Source organism: Triticum aestivum, chromosome 7A, assembly GCF_018294505.1.
Source record: "Triticum aestivum cultivar Chinese Spring chromosome 7A, IWGSC CS RefSeq v2.1, whole genome shotgun sequence".
Classification (NCBI taxonomy): Eukaryota; Viridiplantae; Streptophyta; class Magnoliopsida; order Poales; family Poaceae; genus Triticum; species Triticum aestivum.
Window position 1 is genome coordinate 542,149,481 of NC_057812.1, and position 14,724 is coordinate 542,164,204.

The 14,724-nt window shown below is 44.0% G+C and overlaps 1 protein-coding gene across 1 annotated transcript; it reads right to left on the bottom strand.

Annotated features, from left to right (window-relative positions):
- Nucleotides 1–800: 800 nt before the first annotated feature.
- On the bottom strand, nt 801–2,640 carry LOC123154057 (cytokinin dehydrogenase 10-like). The gene is made up of 2 exons (XM_044572860.1): nt 2,040–2,640; nt 801–1,903 (listed from the first exon to the last, which is right to left on the bottom strand). Exons 1-2 carry the CDS (start codon nt 2,638–2,640, stop codon nt 906–908), a joined length of 1,599 nt encoding a protein of 532 aa, XP_044428795.1. The 3' UTR covers nt 801–905.
- Between the last annotated feature and the right edge of the window lie 12,084 nt (nt 2,641–14,724).

Genomic DNA, 14,724 nt, shown 5'->3' on the forward strand with positions numbered 1-14,724 from the left:
CTTTTCGTGTCCTAGCATTGATCTTCGCCTAGAAGAAGGTTGTTGGCGCGTCTCCAGCTCGCAGCCATGTGATTCTGGAGACCTGGCGCTTCCTTGCGTGGTCGATTGCCGCTAGTCCTAAGATTTTGAGCTTGAGCATTTTCCGAAGATGGAACTCCGCATCGGAGAGGGCTCTAGACTCCTGAGCTATGTCGAGGCGTAGGACTATTTCAGTTGCAATGTGCATCTGAATCTTGGCCCCTCCAAACTGAGATTTATTTCAGATTTTGAGGTCCTTTGCTACCCTTTTCATTTTCTCCTTCAGCCTTGCAAAAGCACATTGCGTTGAGGTTGGGCGGTTTCAGGCGCCTTGGACTGTTTCCTGGAAGTGCGGGAACCGAGGCCAAAAGGATTCAAATCTAAACGTGGCCGGCCGGCGCGGGGCTGCAATAGCTGCAAGAAGCAAGGGGCAGTGATCTGAACAGGATGTTGATGCTGCATGTAGAAGGTACGACGGGAAGAGCCCCTCCCAAGTGATGTAGAAGGATGACCACATTGAAGTGGCGCCACTTATATTCGAGGGACTTTGTGAGTACAATCCATTGTGAAACCAGATTACTGTATTATGCTCACACACCTTTCGACCTTTACTATCCACGAAGGATGGGCGGGGTAAACCATGATCATGATGTTCTACTGGTCGTGCCGAGTTCCTATATTCGAGGACTCGAGGTACTAACAGAGTTCCATTACGTTACGTGTCCCCCTTCGGACCCCTCGTTGCAATCCTACGCTCTGCTCTGAAGTCTGAACACCTACTGAATACTGCCCAGCCAGTGGTCGCTGGTTCGACGTGCACGGCCGTACGGGATACAATTTCCAGTTTCCAACAGATGAACCTTCAACTTGAGCAGATTAAATAAATCTCAGGACGCCGTGATTGTAGCGGGCGTCGTGCTGGCCACCACGGCCGGGAAGATCCCCTGCCCCGGCGACAGGATCGCCCGCGGGTCGTACGTGGCCTTGAGCGCGGCGACCCTGTCCCATTTCGCCCCGAAGTGCCGCCTCCAGCCGTCCTGCGACGCGTGGTGCGGCAGGTACTGCTTGCACCCCATGCCCGCCCGGTCGCACAGCTCCAGCACCGCCTCGTTCTCCCTCTCCAGCCGCTCCAGGTCACCGGCTGCCACCGCCGACCGGAGCAGCCCCACGGCGTAGAACACGTCCTCGTCGGGCGTCGCCGTCGTCATCCGGTCGTCCCACCTGTCCCTGTTCATGGGGTACATGAGGATGAGCCCCGCGGGCCTGGCGCCCCTCAGGACGCCGTCGAACACGCCGGCGGCGAAGTCGTGGATGCGCGACCTCGGGACGAAGAGGTTGAGCCACGGGTGCGGCACGTCCCACGCGCCGGCCGCCCGGAGCTTCTGCTCCTCCTGCCCGACGCGGTCCAGGAACTGCACGTACGACGCGTCCCTGACGAACGCCAACCCCGGGACGAAGCTCAGCTCCTCCAGCAGCGCCTCGAGCTTCCGATCCACCGTGGCGGCAGAGCGGTCGCCGTAGTACATCGCGCCCTCGATGTAGTACACCGCGGCTGATCCGGTGCCCAGCGCGAGCTCCGTCAGACGGGCGAGCTCCGACGCCGAGAAGAAGGACGACGACCTCCGGCCCTCCGTCAGGGTCCGGTTCAGCTGGACCTGACCCTCGACGTAGTCGAACCCGGCCCCTCTTGAAATGAGCAGCTCTTGGTCAGCGGTGAACTGGTGCACGTCCGTGTAGGCGAGCCGGACCCACCTGACCCGTTTCGGAGCCCGTTCGAGCCCGACCCGGGCCCGGGTTATCACCCCGAACTGGCCCAGCCCGCCCAGCGCCCCGTAGAACAGGTCCGAGTTGTTGCCCGGGGAGCAGGTGATCATGTCTCCCGTGCCTGCAGCGAACACAGATTTTAGCTATTTAAAAACAACGCCGACTCGTGTGCACTAGTTAATGAAGAGCAAACGACGTGGACACTAGTCGCATCGACCGGTACACAGAATGCGTGCCACCAGGCAGAAAACCGGTACCTGTGACGACGTCAAGCTCGTGCACGTTGGAGATCTGGGGGCCGTGCCGGAACACCTGCCCGCCTATGCCGGCGTTGGAGAGCGTGCCGCCGACGGTGATGCGGAGGTAATCGGTCCACACCCGTGGCGTGAGCCCGTGCTTGAGCGTGGCATGGAGAACGTCGAACCATAGCTGCTCGCCGCCGACGTCCACGTACATCCCATCGATGGACACATTTACACGGTGACCATGGTCACCACGCCCCAGCGAGGGCATGTCGACGACAATGCCGCCGGGGGCGAGGGCCTGTCCCCTGGAGGAGTGCCCTTTCCCACGCGGCGCCACCGTGAATGGTGTCTGCTGGTAGAGCGAGAAGCGGATTAGAGCAGCTATGTCGGCGGGAGAGACTGGGTGGAAAACTCCATCGGGGGTGGCCTCCACAATGTGGCCAAAATCCGAGGAAGCCCTGGCTGTCAAGCTCCTATCGGTATGGATTTTCGACACAACGTCAAGGGATAAGAGATCATCATCGAGAGCGCCAAATGCCGGCGCTCCGAGATGTCCGACCGTGGAGAGGAAGCCGGTGACTATGAGCAATGTAGCAAAACGAGCTATCGGCATGTTGCTGTAATAGATGTTTGGGATGTGAGTCGTGTAGCTTGAGTTTGCTACTTGCATGAGCTGAAGGAGATGTTGGTGTGTGCTCTCATGTCAAGAACTCCTACATATTTATAGTTGCACCCGGCGATGCAGCTAGAGCTGACAAATGCCGGCAGCAGCGGGGTGTTGCTAATTGTTTAGGTTTTGAATATTCCTAATTGACTTCTGCCAAAGACAAACATATGGTCCTAAAAATAAAGCATATGGTCATAGGCCCCTAGCTTGACTCCACAGAAGACCTCAATGGTTATTGGTCTATACAGAATCATAGAATCATGATAATTCAGATTTGGCAAAGCCCAACCGACGAGATTTAAATATAAGTGGTTGGTAATTTTGTATATGACGAGGCAAAAAACATATACTAGATCATAGTGGAAAACAGGTTGATTTTTTTACTACGTAATTAAATTAATTAGTAGAAAACAGGATGAAATTTGTTTTTTTTCTTTTGAGGGGAAAGGATGAAAATTGTTGCAACATGCCCCAATTAAAACACTCGATACACATCAAAATGATGCACAAAACTAAGCAGATTAACTTTGACAGGTACGAAGTATAAGGTTCACGATATCCAATTAGTCTATCATTTGATGTGTGTTTTTTTTGTTCGAGGCATCATTTGATGGATTCTGATCATATAATTTATTTTTTTGCGTATATTGGAAATAAAAAATACTCCCTCTGTTCCGTAACTATTGTCATAGTTTTAATTGATAGAAAAAGTATCAAACATGCATGTTAATACATAATTTTTAGGTAATTAGAGAACTGCCAGTAAATACATTAATTAAATATCTTAATGAGAAATACTATACTCCCCCCGATTCGAATTAATTGACGCAACTAAAGCTGTGTCAGTGAGTACTACCTCCGTCTCGGTGAATAAGTCATTTGCGTAGTTCTAGGTTGACGATTTAACTATCTAAATATATATTATATGTGATACAAAATATATATTTAGAAACTACATCCTTGTAGAAATCTAGTGATATACTTTTCATGACATATAGCATATATTTAATTCCTCAAATCGATGATCTAGAACTACGCGAATGACTTATTCACCTAGACGGAGGTAGTACAACAGATTTGCTGGAACTATCAGTAATTCAAATTTTACTTTACGGTTTTCATGTCCATTCCTAATCAATGCAGGTTAGCTGCTGGGTGCAGATGACAGTGGCGATACCAAATTCTTGTTACTACACATAACATAGCTACTCTTTTGGCATGCACAAATACATTTTTGACATGGTAACTTTTTGACAATGAATACTCTCACTCTCTCTCTCTGTCTCCGTCTCTCTCTCCCCCTCGCTCCCTCTCTCTCTCTCTCCTATGTTATCTTTCTTTTGCATCTTGTGTTGTATATGATCTAGAAAGTAGTGCTAACTTCATGTTGCAATTGTTAACTCGATAAAATCCCGATAATTAGATCCGCAAATAGTAATATGGATCTGATTGAAAAAAGAACTGAGTGTAGCCCGCATGTATTTGGCCCTAGCAGCCTGCTAGTACCCAACAAAGTTGACCTTATTATATTTTTTCTGTTTGTTTGAGAGTGGATTCATTTTCTTTCCTACAGTGAGGGAGCACAACTTAGAAAAAAAGGAGGGAGCGACTTTCCAATTGTGAGGCTTTGAGCATAGATGTTAAGGCGCACCTGTACTTGAGAAAATCAGGGCTAGAGATATGTCAACCGCTTGAATAACCTCCACGGATTAGTGGTGGTCATATAAAACAATTCAACATTTTATTTTTGCAAGGGGGGGGGGGGGGGGGGGGATTCAACAGTTTCTCGAACCATAAAATCCCGAATTCAACTCGTAAATGCTCCCCATTCATGCACAAACGAAAATTAATCCATAGAAATGTGTCCTAGTCAAGTGCATAGTACGGCATTATTATTTTGAAAAGGCACGAGAAATGACAATTTCAAAGAACTATTACCTCTGTTCTGAAATATAAGACGTTTTGCTAAGCTAAAATGGTCTATCAAAACATTTTATATTTTGGAACGAAGGTAGTACATGGTAAACGCACTAACGTTGAACTGGTCAAAAGGCTGCCCTGAATCAGGAGAAAATGACTTGCGCTTGTGAATAGGTAGTTGTTAAATAAAGTTAAATCAAATTGTGCCATGCAATCATGTCAATGTGTACATTAGTATTTTAGTTGTGTATCACCAAAAAAGTTTAACTAACCTAAGAACCCCAAAAGTTAGTAGCCTGGAAATAAATCTCACATTAGTCGATTGACCACGTGTTTTTCTTCGTCCTCCTCCTTGCGATCTACACCCACTGCTGCAACCGGGCGAACCGCCATTTGTCGTCACCTAGGCCAGCATCTCGCTGCCCCGCCCTTCCCAAGTCGCCACCTCTGCCGTACCGCCACCATCCCCGACTACCCCTTTAAAACCACCACCATCTCCTACGTCGGCGACCCCCGCATCGTGCACTCGAACCCATCAACTTTTGTTTCTCTGCCACTGGGGACAATGCAGCGGGCCGCATAGTCCCCACCTATGGCTAGCCATATCCTAGCTCACCTGGGAGGACGTGGCCTCTCTATCTCGGGTTCGGTCTTGCGTTGCTTCATCTCCGCGAAACGGAGAGAAAAATATTAGACAATTGAGGAATAGCAAGTCAGATTATTATTCAGTTTCTAGGTCTCTTTCTAGTGGCATGTTGTCGTTAAATAATTGATGTAGCATGTCAAATATTAAAGGTGATACTTTATAACTGATGTACGTTACTTAACTGTGTTGACAAATGTATTTTTCTAAAGGAATGTCATAACTCTTGGGGCTTCTTTGGTTCGTATGATTCTCAAAACACACGAACAGAAAAACGTAAGAATAGAGTGTCATGTCCTATTGTATCATATGGGATTTGGAAGAATGTTTGATAGCACAGGAAAAACAAAGGAATCCTACAAATAGGTTTAAGTGGATGGAAATTTCCTCGAAAATGTAGTACAAATAAATAGTATGGAAAAAAACTTTAAGGATTCCAATCCTACGAATCAAACGACCATCATAGAAAAAATCCTAAGAATCCAAATCCTAAAAAAAACTATTAAATTCCTCTAGGTGTGTGCATTGTAGGGTGCACACAACCGCTATAGTCTTAAAATATGGGAAACACAATGTGCTTGAGACAACTTATAAATAGAGCACTTGAAGTGGCTATGGTACATATCGACCTATTATGACAAGATGTGACAAGAAAGACGCCTACAACTAAGTGGTCATATTTTTTAGTAAATGCCTTCAAGAAGAGAACACACACTTGCACCGATATTGTCCATTCCAACTTAAAAGTCTAGGACGAGAATTTTCATCCTGGGTATCAGCTCCTACTAATGAATGCTAGGAGCATTAGCATGAAGACAACACCTTCAACAAAGAAATGACACAAGGTTGTTATTTCCAGGTCCCACAAGTGAAGGACATATCCCAGGTTTTCTCCTCGTATATGTTCCGGTGTTTCAGCCACCGTTTAATGGCAGATGTCGCAACAATTGCTCCACTCATTACTCTAAGCGAGTCCACAGTGTTGTCCTCCAGAGTTAGCTGCTAAGACTACCAGGACAGAGTCAGCAAACTTATATAAAGGGGGGGGCAATGGAAGAAATAAAACATTGAAGAGGGGCAAACATATAAATTTAGGGCATTTAAGATAACAATGTAGGAGTGCTTTAAGAAAAAAAATCTCGATGAGAGGAGTCATGCACCAGCTCGCCCACCCCTGGCTCTTTCCACGAAGACCACAGTCGGAGCATCCCTCGGTCGTGCATCAACTCAGCCAAGATCACGATCAATTGGATCAAATCAGTAGTCGTGCATCTTTCATGGCAAGTCTCCACTTGTCAACAAAGGGAAGAGGGCGAATCAATGAGCGACTATCATCACACATAGACCACATACACACACATGGATTGAGGAAGTCGTCACATATTCACATATGTCTCACCACTAGAAGAATATTCCGCTTTAATAGAACATATGGGGCGTCCCTAGTAGATTGAGGTTTGGTTCTCGAGTTTTTTGGCATTGAATACTCTCTCTTGATTGACTATGTTCGCTTTCTTTGGCATTTTGTGTTGTATATGCTCTAAACAGTAGGCCAAGTATACGCTCCAGAGAAATTCTTAAGTCGGGAAAATAGTAAAAGAAGACATCAAACAATTATGAATGAAAATATAGCAAATATGGTCAAGTGTACTGTTCACGTGTAAAGTTTCATGAAAAAATTGCATCTTTGGTATTTTGGGCAAAAAAAAAAGAAACCGATGATATGAAAAACATGTTTGAAGCAATTTGGAGGTTTGATTTTGCTTTTTCTTTGTCAGAAATATCAAGTCATTTCTTCGTGAAACTTTACATGTGAGAAAACAGAGCATGTTGGTGACCACAATTTTTATTTTTATTTTTTCCTATTTGGAACGTTCTACTCTTCATTTGGGTGTGTGCACCCATGTTAGTGCTAACTTCATGTTACAAATGTTAACTTGATAAAATCTTGATAATTAATTAATTACATCCGCAAATAGTAATATGGCTTTGACTGAAAAAACAGAGTGTAGTGTGCATGTATTTCGCCCCTAGCTACCTGCTACTACCCAACAAATTGACATTTTACATACAATTTGTTTAAGAGTGGATTATTTTCTTTCCTACAGATTGAACGACTTTCACTTTTATCATACGGATCAAGTGGTTTCTTAATTCTTCTACTGTATACTCATAAACAAAAAATTCCTCTGTCCTAAAATAAGTGTCTCAACTTTGTACTAACTCTGATACAAAGTTGTAATAAAATTAGGACGGTCATTTTGGAATGGAGGGGGTATGTCATATATTTGGTGACATATATATTCGGCCAATGTATTGCCTGAAAATGAGCAATGGCAACTAGAATTGTGAGTTCATGAGGACGACCTTTAGGCACAATGCTTATAGTATTCGGAAGGCCGTGTATAAACTAATCAAGAGGCGATACTATCATATTGGGATCATGAATGTTAAGGCCTACGTGTATTTTAGCAAATCAGATCTCAAGATATGTCAACCACTTGAATAAACCTCGACGGGTTAGTGGTGGTATTCTAAAATTTCCATTGTTTTATATAAAACCTCAAATTCAACACTGGTAATGCTCCCCATTCTTGCACAAAATGAAAATGAGTGCTCGTAGTTTACCCAGGTCCACTGTAGCACGCCATTTTTTTGAAAATACAAGAAAATGTTCAATTAATGAAACATCAAAAACACATATTGCATTTGCATGGGTGTTTTTTGGGATTGCGGTTGGAGGTAAAAAGCAAACATTTTTTTTTGTATAATGCATGAAGTTTCATAGGGTATAACTAGTCAACCATTTGATAGAGTATTCTCCAAAAGAAAAAAACATTTGATAGATTCTGATCGAATAGCCTATTAGGTTGATTAGGTAAACAAAAAATATGGAAAACGTCAAACATCACATAAAATATCTTATTGATAAATGCTACACCAAAAAAGTTATTTTTTAGTAGAAAGAGTTAGGTAGTCAACCTAAGAAATGTGATTAGCGGTTAGAGTTGAGCTCTCAGATGTTATCTAAAAAAACCTCTAAAATGTTGAGTGGGCTTTCTGAGTAGTAAAAGCACGTAGAAAGACTTGATGTCGATGATTTCTCAACCTTTCACATCGCCGCCATTTGCCAAACCCGAACAAATTTTACGGACGTAGAGGAGAAGAAAAGAAATAACAAAGCTGTCATTTCACGGCTCTACAACAAAAGTAAAATCCCTAAAGTCCAAGGATGAATTTGACTTGCTCGTTGTGGGCGGGGCTCAGTGTTGGTGCAACTACCACATTTCTGTAGGGAGGGCTCCACTAGTACCGCCCATCCCCTCCTCCAGTCCATCGCAATGTTGTGTCGGGGAACCTTGTAGTGAGCCAGCTTGCATGGATCTGATAATTGCCAAAAACAAACCCGCTTGGATCTGGTGATCTCTAATAAGAGGTGCGGTGGTTCCCCTCCTTGCAACGTTCGTCAGTGGTGTTCGTGAGTGCGGGTGTGGCTTCTCTAGTTCTGAATAACTCCAGTTGAGTTGTGATATTGCTCTGATCATCAAAATAATCGTCATATGATTATTTTCCCAAAAAAGACACTCTAGCAAAGCTGCTCAATCGGTATATTTTTTGAAGCCCGATCTAAACCGAGTCTCCGATCCTTCATATTTGGCACTCTGGCGAGGTGATATATATATTGCGCCCTCCATCCACCCAAATATTGGCGCTACAGACATTTCAGGGCACACACTCCCTTCCGCCGTCACCGACATCCCCGCATCACCGCCGTTTGTTGCCACCTCTGCCGCCTAGACCATCGTGGTTTAGCCCCCAATAAACCTGAGGTGGTCCCGTACCTCCCATGCTTCGCTACAACCCGACGTCTTCTTCCCACCGCCCGACCGCGCCATCCGTTTTCTCATGCGACCTCAACGTGTTCGACGACTTCCCTAAAAGTAAAATTTCCCAGCCATTTTTTGTACATTTAGTTTAGTGGCTCATATTTCGTGTAGATCACATATGGTTCACATTTCGTGTAGATGGATCCATTGTAGAGCTTTTTTCTGGTGATCCGTCGTGGATTTGAGCTTCAAGTCCGGGAGTGAAATCATGGACGCCGACGTAGATGAGATAATATTGATGGTTGTTATTCAATGGATAGTGGCAAATGGAACAAAGACGAAGCGTGTGGGATGGCAAGTTGGTCATGCAAAATTTCAATGAAACAAAATCAAAGGCCATGAGAAGCCGATGCGTGACTACTGTCTGTTGTCTCGTACCTTCCAACCGTACGTGTTCCGGCAATGCTTCTGCATGATTGCATGGCTGTTTAGTCGAAGTGCTGACGATATGAAAGCCAATGAACCTTTCATCCAGCAATGGAGAAATGTCGTCGGTCTCCTACAGTTTTCTCCTTATCAAAAGGTCATCGTGGCACTTTGGATGATTTCATATGGTGTTCCTGCAAATGCATTGGATGAGTATTTTTTAATGGCCGAAGTTACAATCATAAAGTGCATGAAAGTGTTCACTAAAATAGTGATGAGGGTTTATGAGAGCAATGTCCACGAGTACCCAATGTAGAGGACACAAACAAGGCTTCGTAATGCCTGAAGTAAAAGGCTGGCCTAGGATGCTAGGGAGTGTTGATTGTATGCACTAAAGGTCAAAGAATTATTCTGTAGTTTGGCACGACCATTCACTGGCCATTGCCATAAAACAATAATTTTGGAAGTTATCGTCTTCAAGATTTTTTGGATTTCGCATTGGTACTTTGGGTTGTCTGGATCTCACAAGGACATCAATCTCTTTGCAGAGATCTCATATGTTGGCAAGGCTATCTCTTGATATTTCTCCACCTTGCAACTTCATGATGAAGGGCCATCCATATGATCAAGGCTACTATCTAGCTGTTCGCATCTATCCATCTTGATCAACATTGGGTACAGATAATTTCTAATCTCAAGACCAGAAAACTTAAAATTTTGCCAAGGCGCAAGAAGCTCAGATGAAGGACATTGTGAGGACATTTGGAGTACTACAAGCAAGGCTTTCAATTTTATGGGAGCATACTCGTTTCTGGGACAAGGATGTCTTGGTAAATATCATGACATGTTGTGTGATCCTACCCAACATGATCATCAAGGTTGAGAGTGATATGCCAAGCCACATTGACGATGAAAATATTGGCACAATTTTCAGGCCTCATAGGTAGACAAATCATATTCAAGCATTTCACGAGGCGTGCTGAAAAATTGAAGATCGGGTCTCTCATCATCAACTGAAGAAGGATCTCACTGAGTATTGTTGGCACCTAGATGGGAGATAGTATGTTTAAATTTCTTTAGAATTTATTTATTTTTACGTGGACAATTTATTTGATCGGAATATATTTTGCATTTGGATTATATTCGGATTAATGTTTTGTAATAATATCTGTTGAATTATTGAATTATTTGATCTAAATTATTGCAACAGTGTAGAAATAAGAAAACAAAAAAATAGCCACCATTCCTACATTAGCTTTTTTTAGGTCCTGCTTTTACTCTCTTTGTTTTGGTTGTGTGTGTCGTCAATGTCTCGATTAGCTTCTGTTATCATGTTTTTCTATGGACTGGGTATACTTGGTATCATCTTGATATTAATATGTTATCCGTTAATATAAGTTATATCAAATTGATTACAAAAATATATTTATAGTTGGATCCACAAACGGCTGCATTTCTTGATAAAATGGAAATAATTTCAGGAAAATCAGAGTGCACTTCGCATGTATTTGCTCCTAGTAGTCTAGCACCCCACGGATTGACTTTTAGTTATATATCCTCTATTGTTTTCTTTCCGTTCCTAGATTAGAGAGAAGGAACGAGTAATACAGAAGTATCATATCCTTGTTGACATATATACCCGGCCAATGGAAGGCCTGAGAACGTGCAGTGAAGGTTAGAATTTAGGGTTCATGCGGACGGCCAAGGCACATAAAAATGAAGTTCGGACGGCAATATTAAATAATCAAAGGGATATTATTCTCAGGCTGGGTGCATGGATCTTAAGGCGTACGTGTACTTGCGCAAATCAGGGCTAGAGATATGTCAACCGCTTAAATAACCTCCACGGATTAGTGGTGGCCACCTAAACAATTCAAGAGTTTTTGGAACCATAAAATCCCGAATTCAACACTGGTAATGCTCCCCATTCACGCACCAAAAAAATTAATGCATGGTTCACAAAAAAAATTAATGCATGGAAAATTGTCCAGGTCAATTGTAGAGTACAGTATTTTATCATTTCGAAAAGGCACGAAAATGCAAACATTTCAAGAAAAAAAAAACTATGGTTAACTTCTGACATCCTACTAGCCCAAACTCCAAAGCGTGCCCTGAATCCGGGCAAGATGACTTCAGCTAGTGAAAAGGACGCTGCTAATTAAGCTTATATCAAATTATGCCATGGAATCTTGTCAAAGCTTACATTAGTTTCTTTAGTTGTTTATCCAAAAGCTTAATTCACCCTAAGAACTCTGCATGGACAACCCATCAAGTACATTATTTCCAGTTTTTCAGTTTCTTTTCAGTACCATGTTTGTCTCGGCACTGTATTCTGATTATGATAGTGGGCTAGTGGCACTGTATTCTGATGCATCTTACTTAATTGCGTTCATGGAGTAATAATATCTCTTTGTTTTTTAAAACTTGCCGTCCGCCATTCAAGGTGTATCGTGCCTAAGCCACTCTTTACTTGATAGTGATACTTCATCTCTAATGTATGTTAGTGTTACTTAACATTGATGCTACTGATTAGTGGTGGTAACCTAAGCAATTCGACATTTTTATTGTAGCCATGGAACCACAAATTCTATATTGGTAGTGCTGCCCATCCACTCACCAAAGAAAAAAAATGGAAATTTATCCAAGTCAACTGTAATTTGGCATTGTATCTTTTCTTTGAAAAGAAGGAAATATCCGTGCAAACAATATCTCCTATGTTAAAGAAAAAGGAAACTCTGCTAAGCTCTCTTGCATTGCACTAGGTCAAAAGTGTGCCCTGAATGGGTTCCGAGGGAAAAAGGTGTGCCCTGAATCCGGACAACATGATTGCAATGCAAAATAAACTTGGGAATAGGTTGATGTTAATTAACTGAAGCTTAAATCGAATGCCATTGAATCTTGGGAAAGCTTACATTTCCCATGCTGTTTAATTATGCAGAAAGAACTCTGGTAAACTCTTTTACATTGTGCTGGGTCAGAGTTGCGCCCTGAATCTGGACAAGATGACTTGGACTTGTGAACAGGTCGCTGTTAATTAACGAAAACTTAATTTAGTTTCCATTAAAAATATATTTCCATAAACTTAGGGCCTGTTCGGATAACCACCTGCTCCCTGAAATTTCGGAATCTGGGGAGTACCTACATGCGCGCTCCACGATTTTTAATGGGAACTCCGCCCGCTCCGGGGGTGGACTCGTGGTGCGGCGGGTCTCCGAACAGGCCCTTAATATAGTACTCGGTCCAAAATATAATGTATTTTTAAGTCAAACTTTGTACGCTATGATCAAGTTTATTGATAAAATTATCGACATACACTTTACCAAATCAATGTCATTCGAATATCATGGAATATTCATTCTTATGATTATTTATTAAAGGAGGGACACCCCCAGTCTATACATCGATTGATGTACACACCCATCTATTATATTGAAATTCAATCACCTAAAGTAGCTATGTCGAAGAAAAGTTTTCACTATTTACATACAAGTTGTCACGAGTGGAAATTGTCGAGAAAAAACAAATGTGTCACTCTAGGGGCGAACCCATCCTTTCATTGCCCTCTCTCTCCCGCGGCTACTAGACCAGGCTGGCAAGCAAAGCTCATCGGATGGACGCGGCGACAAGATCAGACCCGCATGTTTGGTGGGCGCTTCCCTAATAAAGTTGGGCCTAGATGGCAAGCACTTAAGGAGGGGCCCGAGCTCCGAGGTGGCGGCCTTGGATGGCATCGGCGCTGGCCGCATTGTTGTAGCTACGTGGGCGGCGAGAGGGTCCACTGCGGTGGCCGGGGGCGCCTCGCCTTGATCTCAGCCTAGGATACAAGTGGCCGGGCTGTCAGACTAGTCATAGTGCATAGTAACATACACTAATAATATACACATATCCCTATACTATATTACACATATCTCATAACATAAGTGTGGTGTCATGCAAAGTTTTATTTATTAGGTTATAGACTCATAGTGCATTGAGACATATGATGTTACGGTAACTAGCTAAGTTACACAAACTGTCTCTCTCCTCATTAACTCATTGCCACATAAGCAAATTTGTTTAGTTAGTTGGACTTGATGTTACTGCTGAAGTTACTCCCACTGTGACTAGTCTCAGCCTGATTGCAAATAGTGGTGGTGAGTGCAGCCCTATGGCTCGATCGATCTAGCTTGGTAGGGTTGTCCGCACCAGCTCAGGGGCTAAACGTTTTTACGTTGGCTACGGGCGTGTCGCTTGCCCAACTCATGTGCGTTCTTGGGCCAATTGGTTTCATGTGGAGGTGACCGGCTGGTCTAGGCATAGATGACTCGAGCTTCAAATGACAGCGCAACTCGAGTATGTTCCTCCTTGATACCGTGGAGGCGATCTTCCGCGGGTGGGGGTATATCACACCCATCCGCTAGCACCACTACCTCATCTCGTCACCGGTGATGGTGGCACGGGTCTCCTCCTTGGGAGGAAGCTGGCTAGTGTTGGAAATATGAGCAATTTACCAAATGATTTTATTAACAGAAATACTAGATAAAGCATGACTAATATAGTAGAGATAAAACAAGTCATGCGTTCTGACAGAGAGAAGGTAAATAGCTTCTGCATATATGAACCGTAGCCTATCATATCTAAACCAGACAGTATAGCAAGTAGCATATATGAAGTAGAACCTATCATGTGTAGGACAAGGACTAGAACAAGGAACTGCGGCAGAACCTTTAACAGGAAAGATAAGAACACGTACGGGACAGCAGCAGCAGAAGCGCTGGACTTGGGGTCGGTGTCCTCGCCTGCCATGTCGTCGAGGAGGTCGTGGACGTCGGGGAAGAAGTCGTCGTCGGGGAAGTAGTCGTCGGCGACCGGATCGTCCGTGATGAAGCAGCCAGTAGTCGCGTTGAGCACTCCCCAAAAATCTTATCACCCTTCTCCCGTACAGGACTCAAAAGGTGCGGTTTCGGAGGCCTACTGTCCCGACCTGCGGTGCACGCCGCACGACGGGATGGGGAAGAACGTAGCAGCAGCGCAGTGCTCAGGAACTCGTGGCAAGAGGAGGAAGAGATTCTGGTGCGTCTCTCTGAGAGGAGCGACCTCCCTTTTATAGGCGCAAGAGAAGGAGGCAAGAGGCTGCGCCGGGAGCTGAAACGAACAGACAACAGCCGAAGAGTGCAGCGTTCGTATTCAATATCCACTACAGCAAAAACTTTCCAGCTCCCGAGTGACCTTTCG

What these genes read in the sequence shown, in the direction of transcription:
- LOC123154057 (XM_044572860.1), bottom strand. Translation starts at nt 2,640, where the DNA reads ATGCCGATAGCTCGTTTTGCTACATTGCTCATAGTCACCGGCTTCCTC. An exon ending in CGAGCTTGACGTCGTCACAG is followed by an intron (nt 1,904 to 2,039) that starts GTACCGGTTTTC and finishes TGTTCGCTGCAG; the next exon opens with GCACGGGAGACATGATCACC.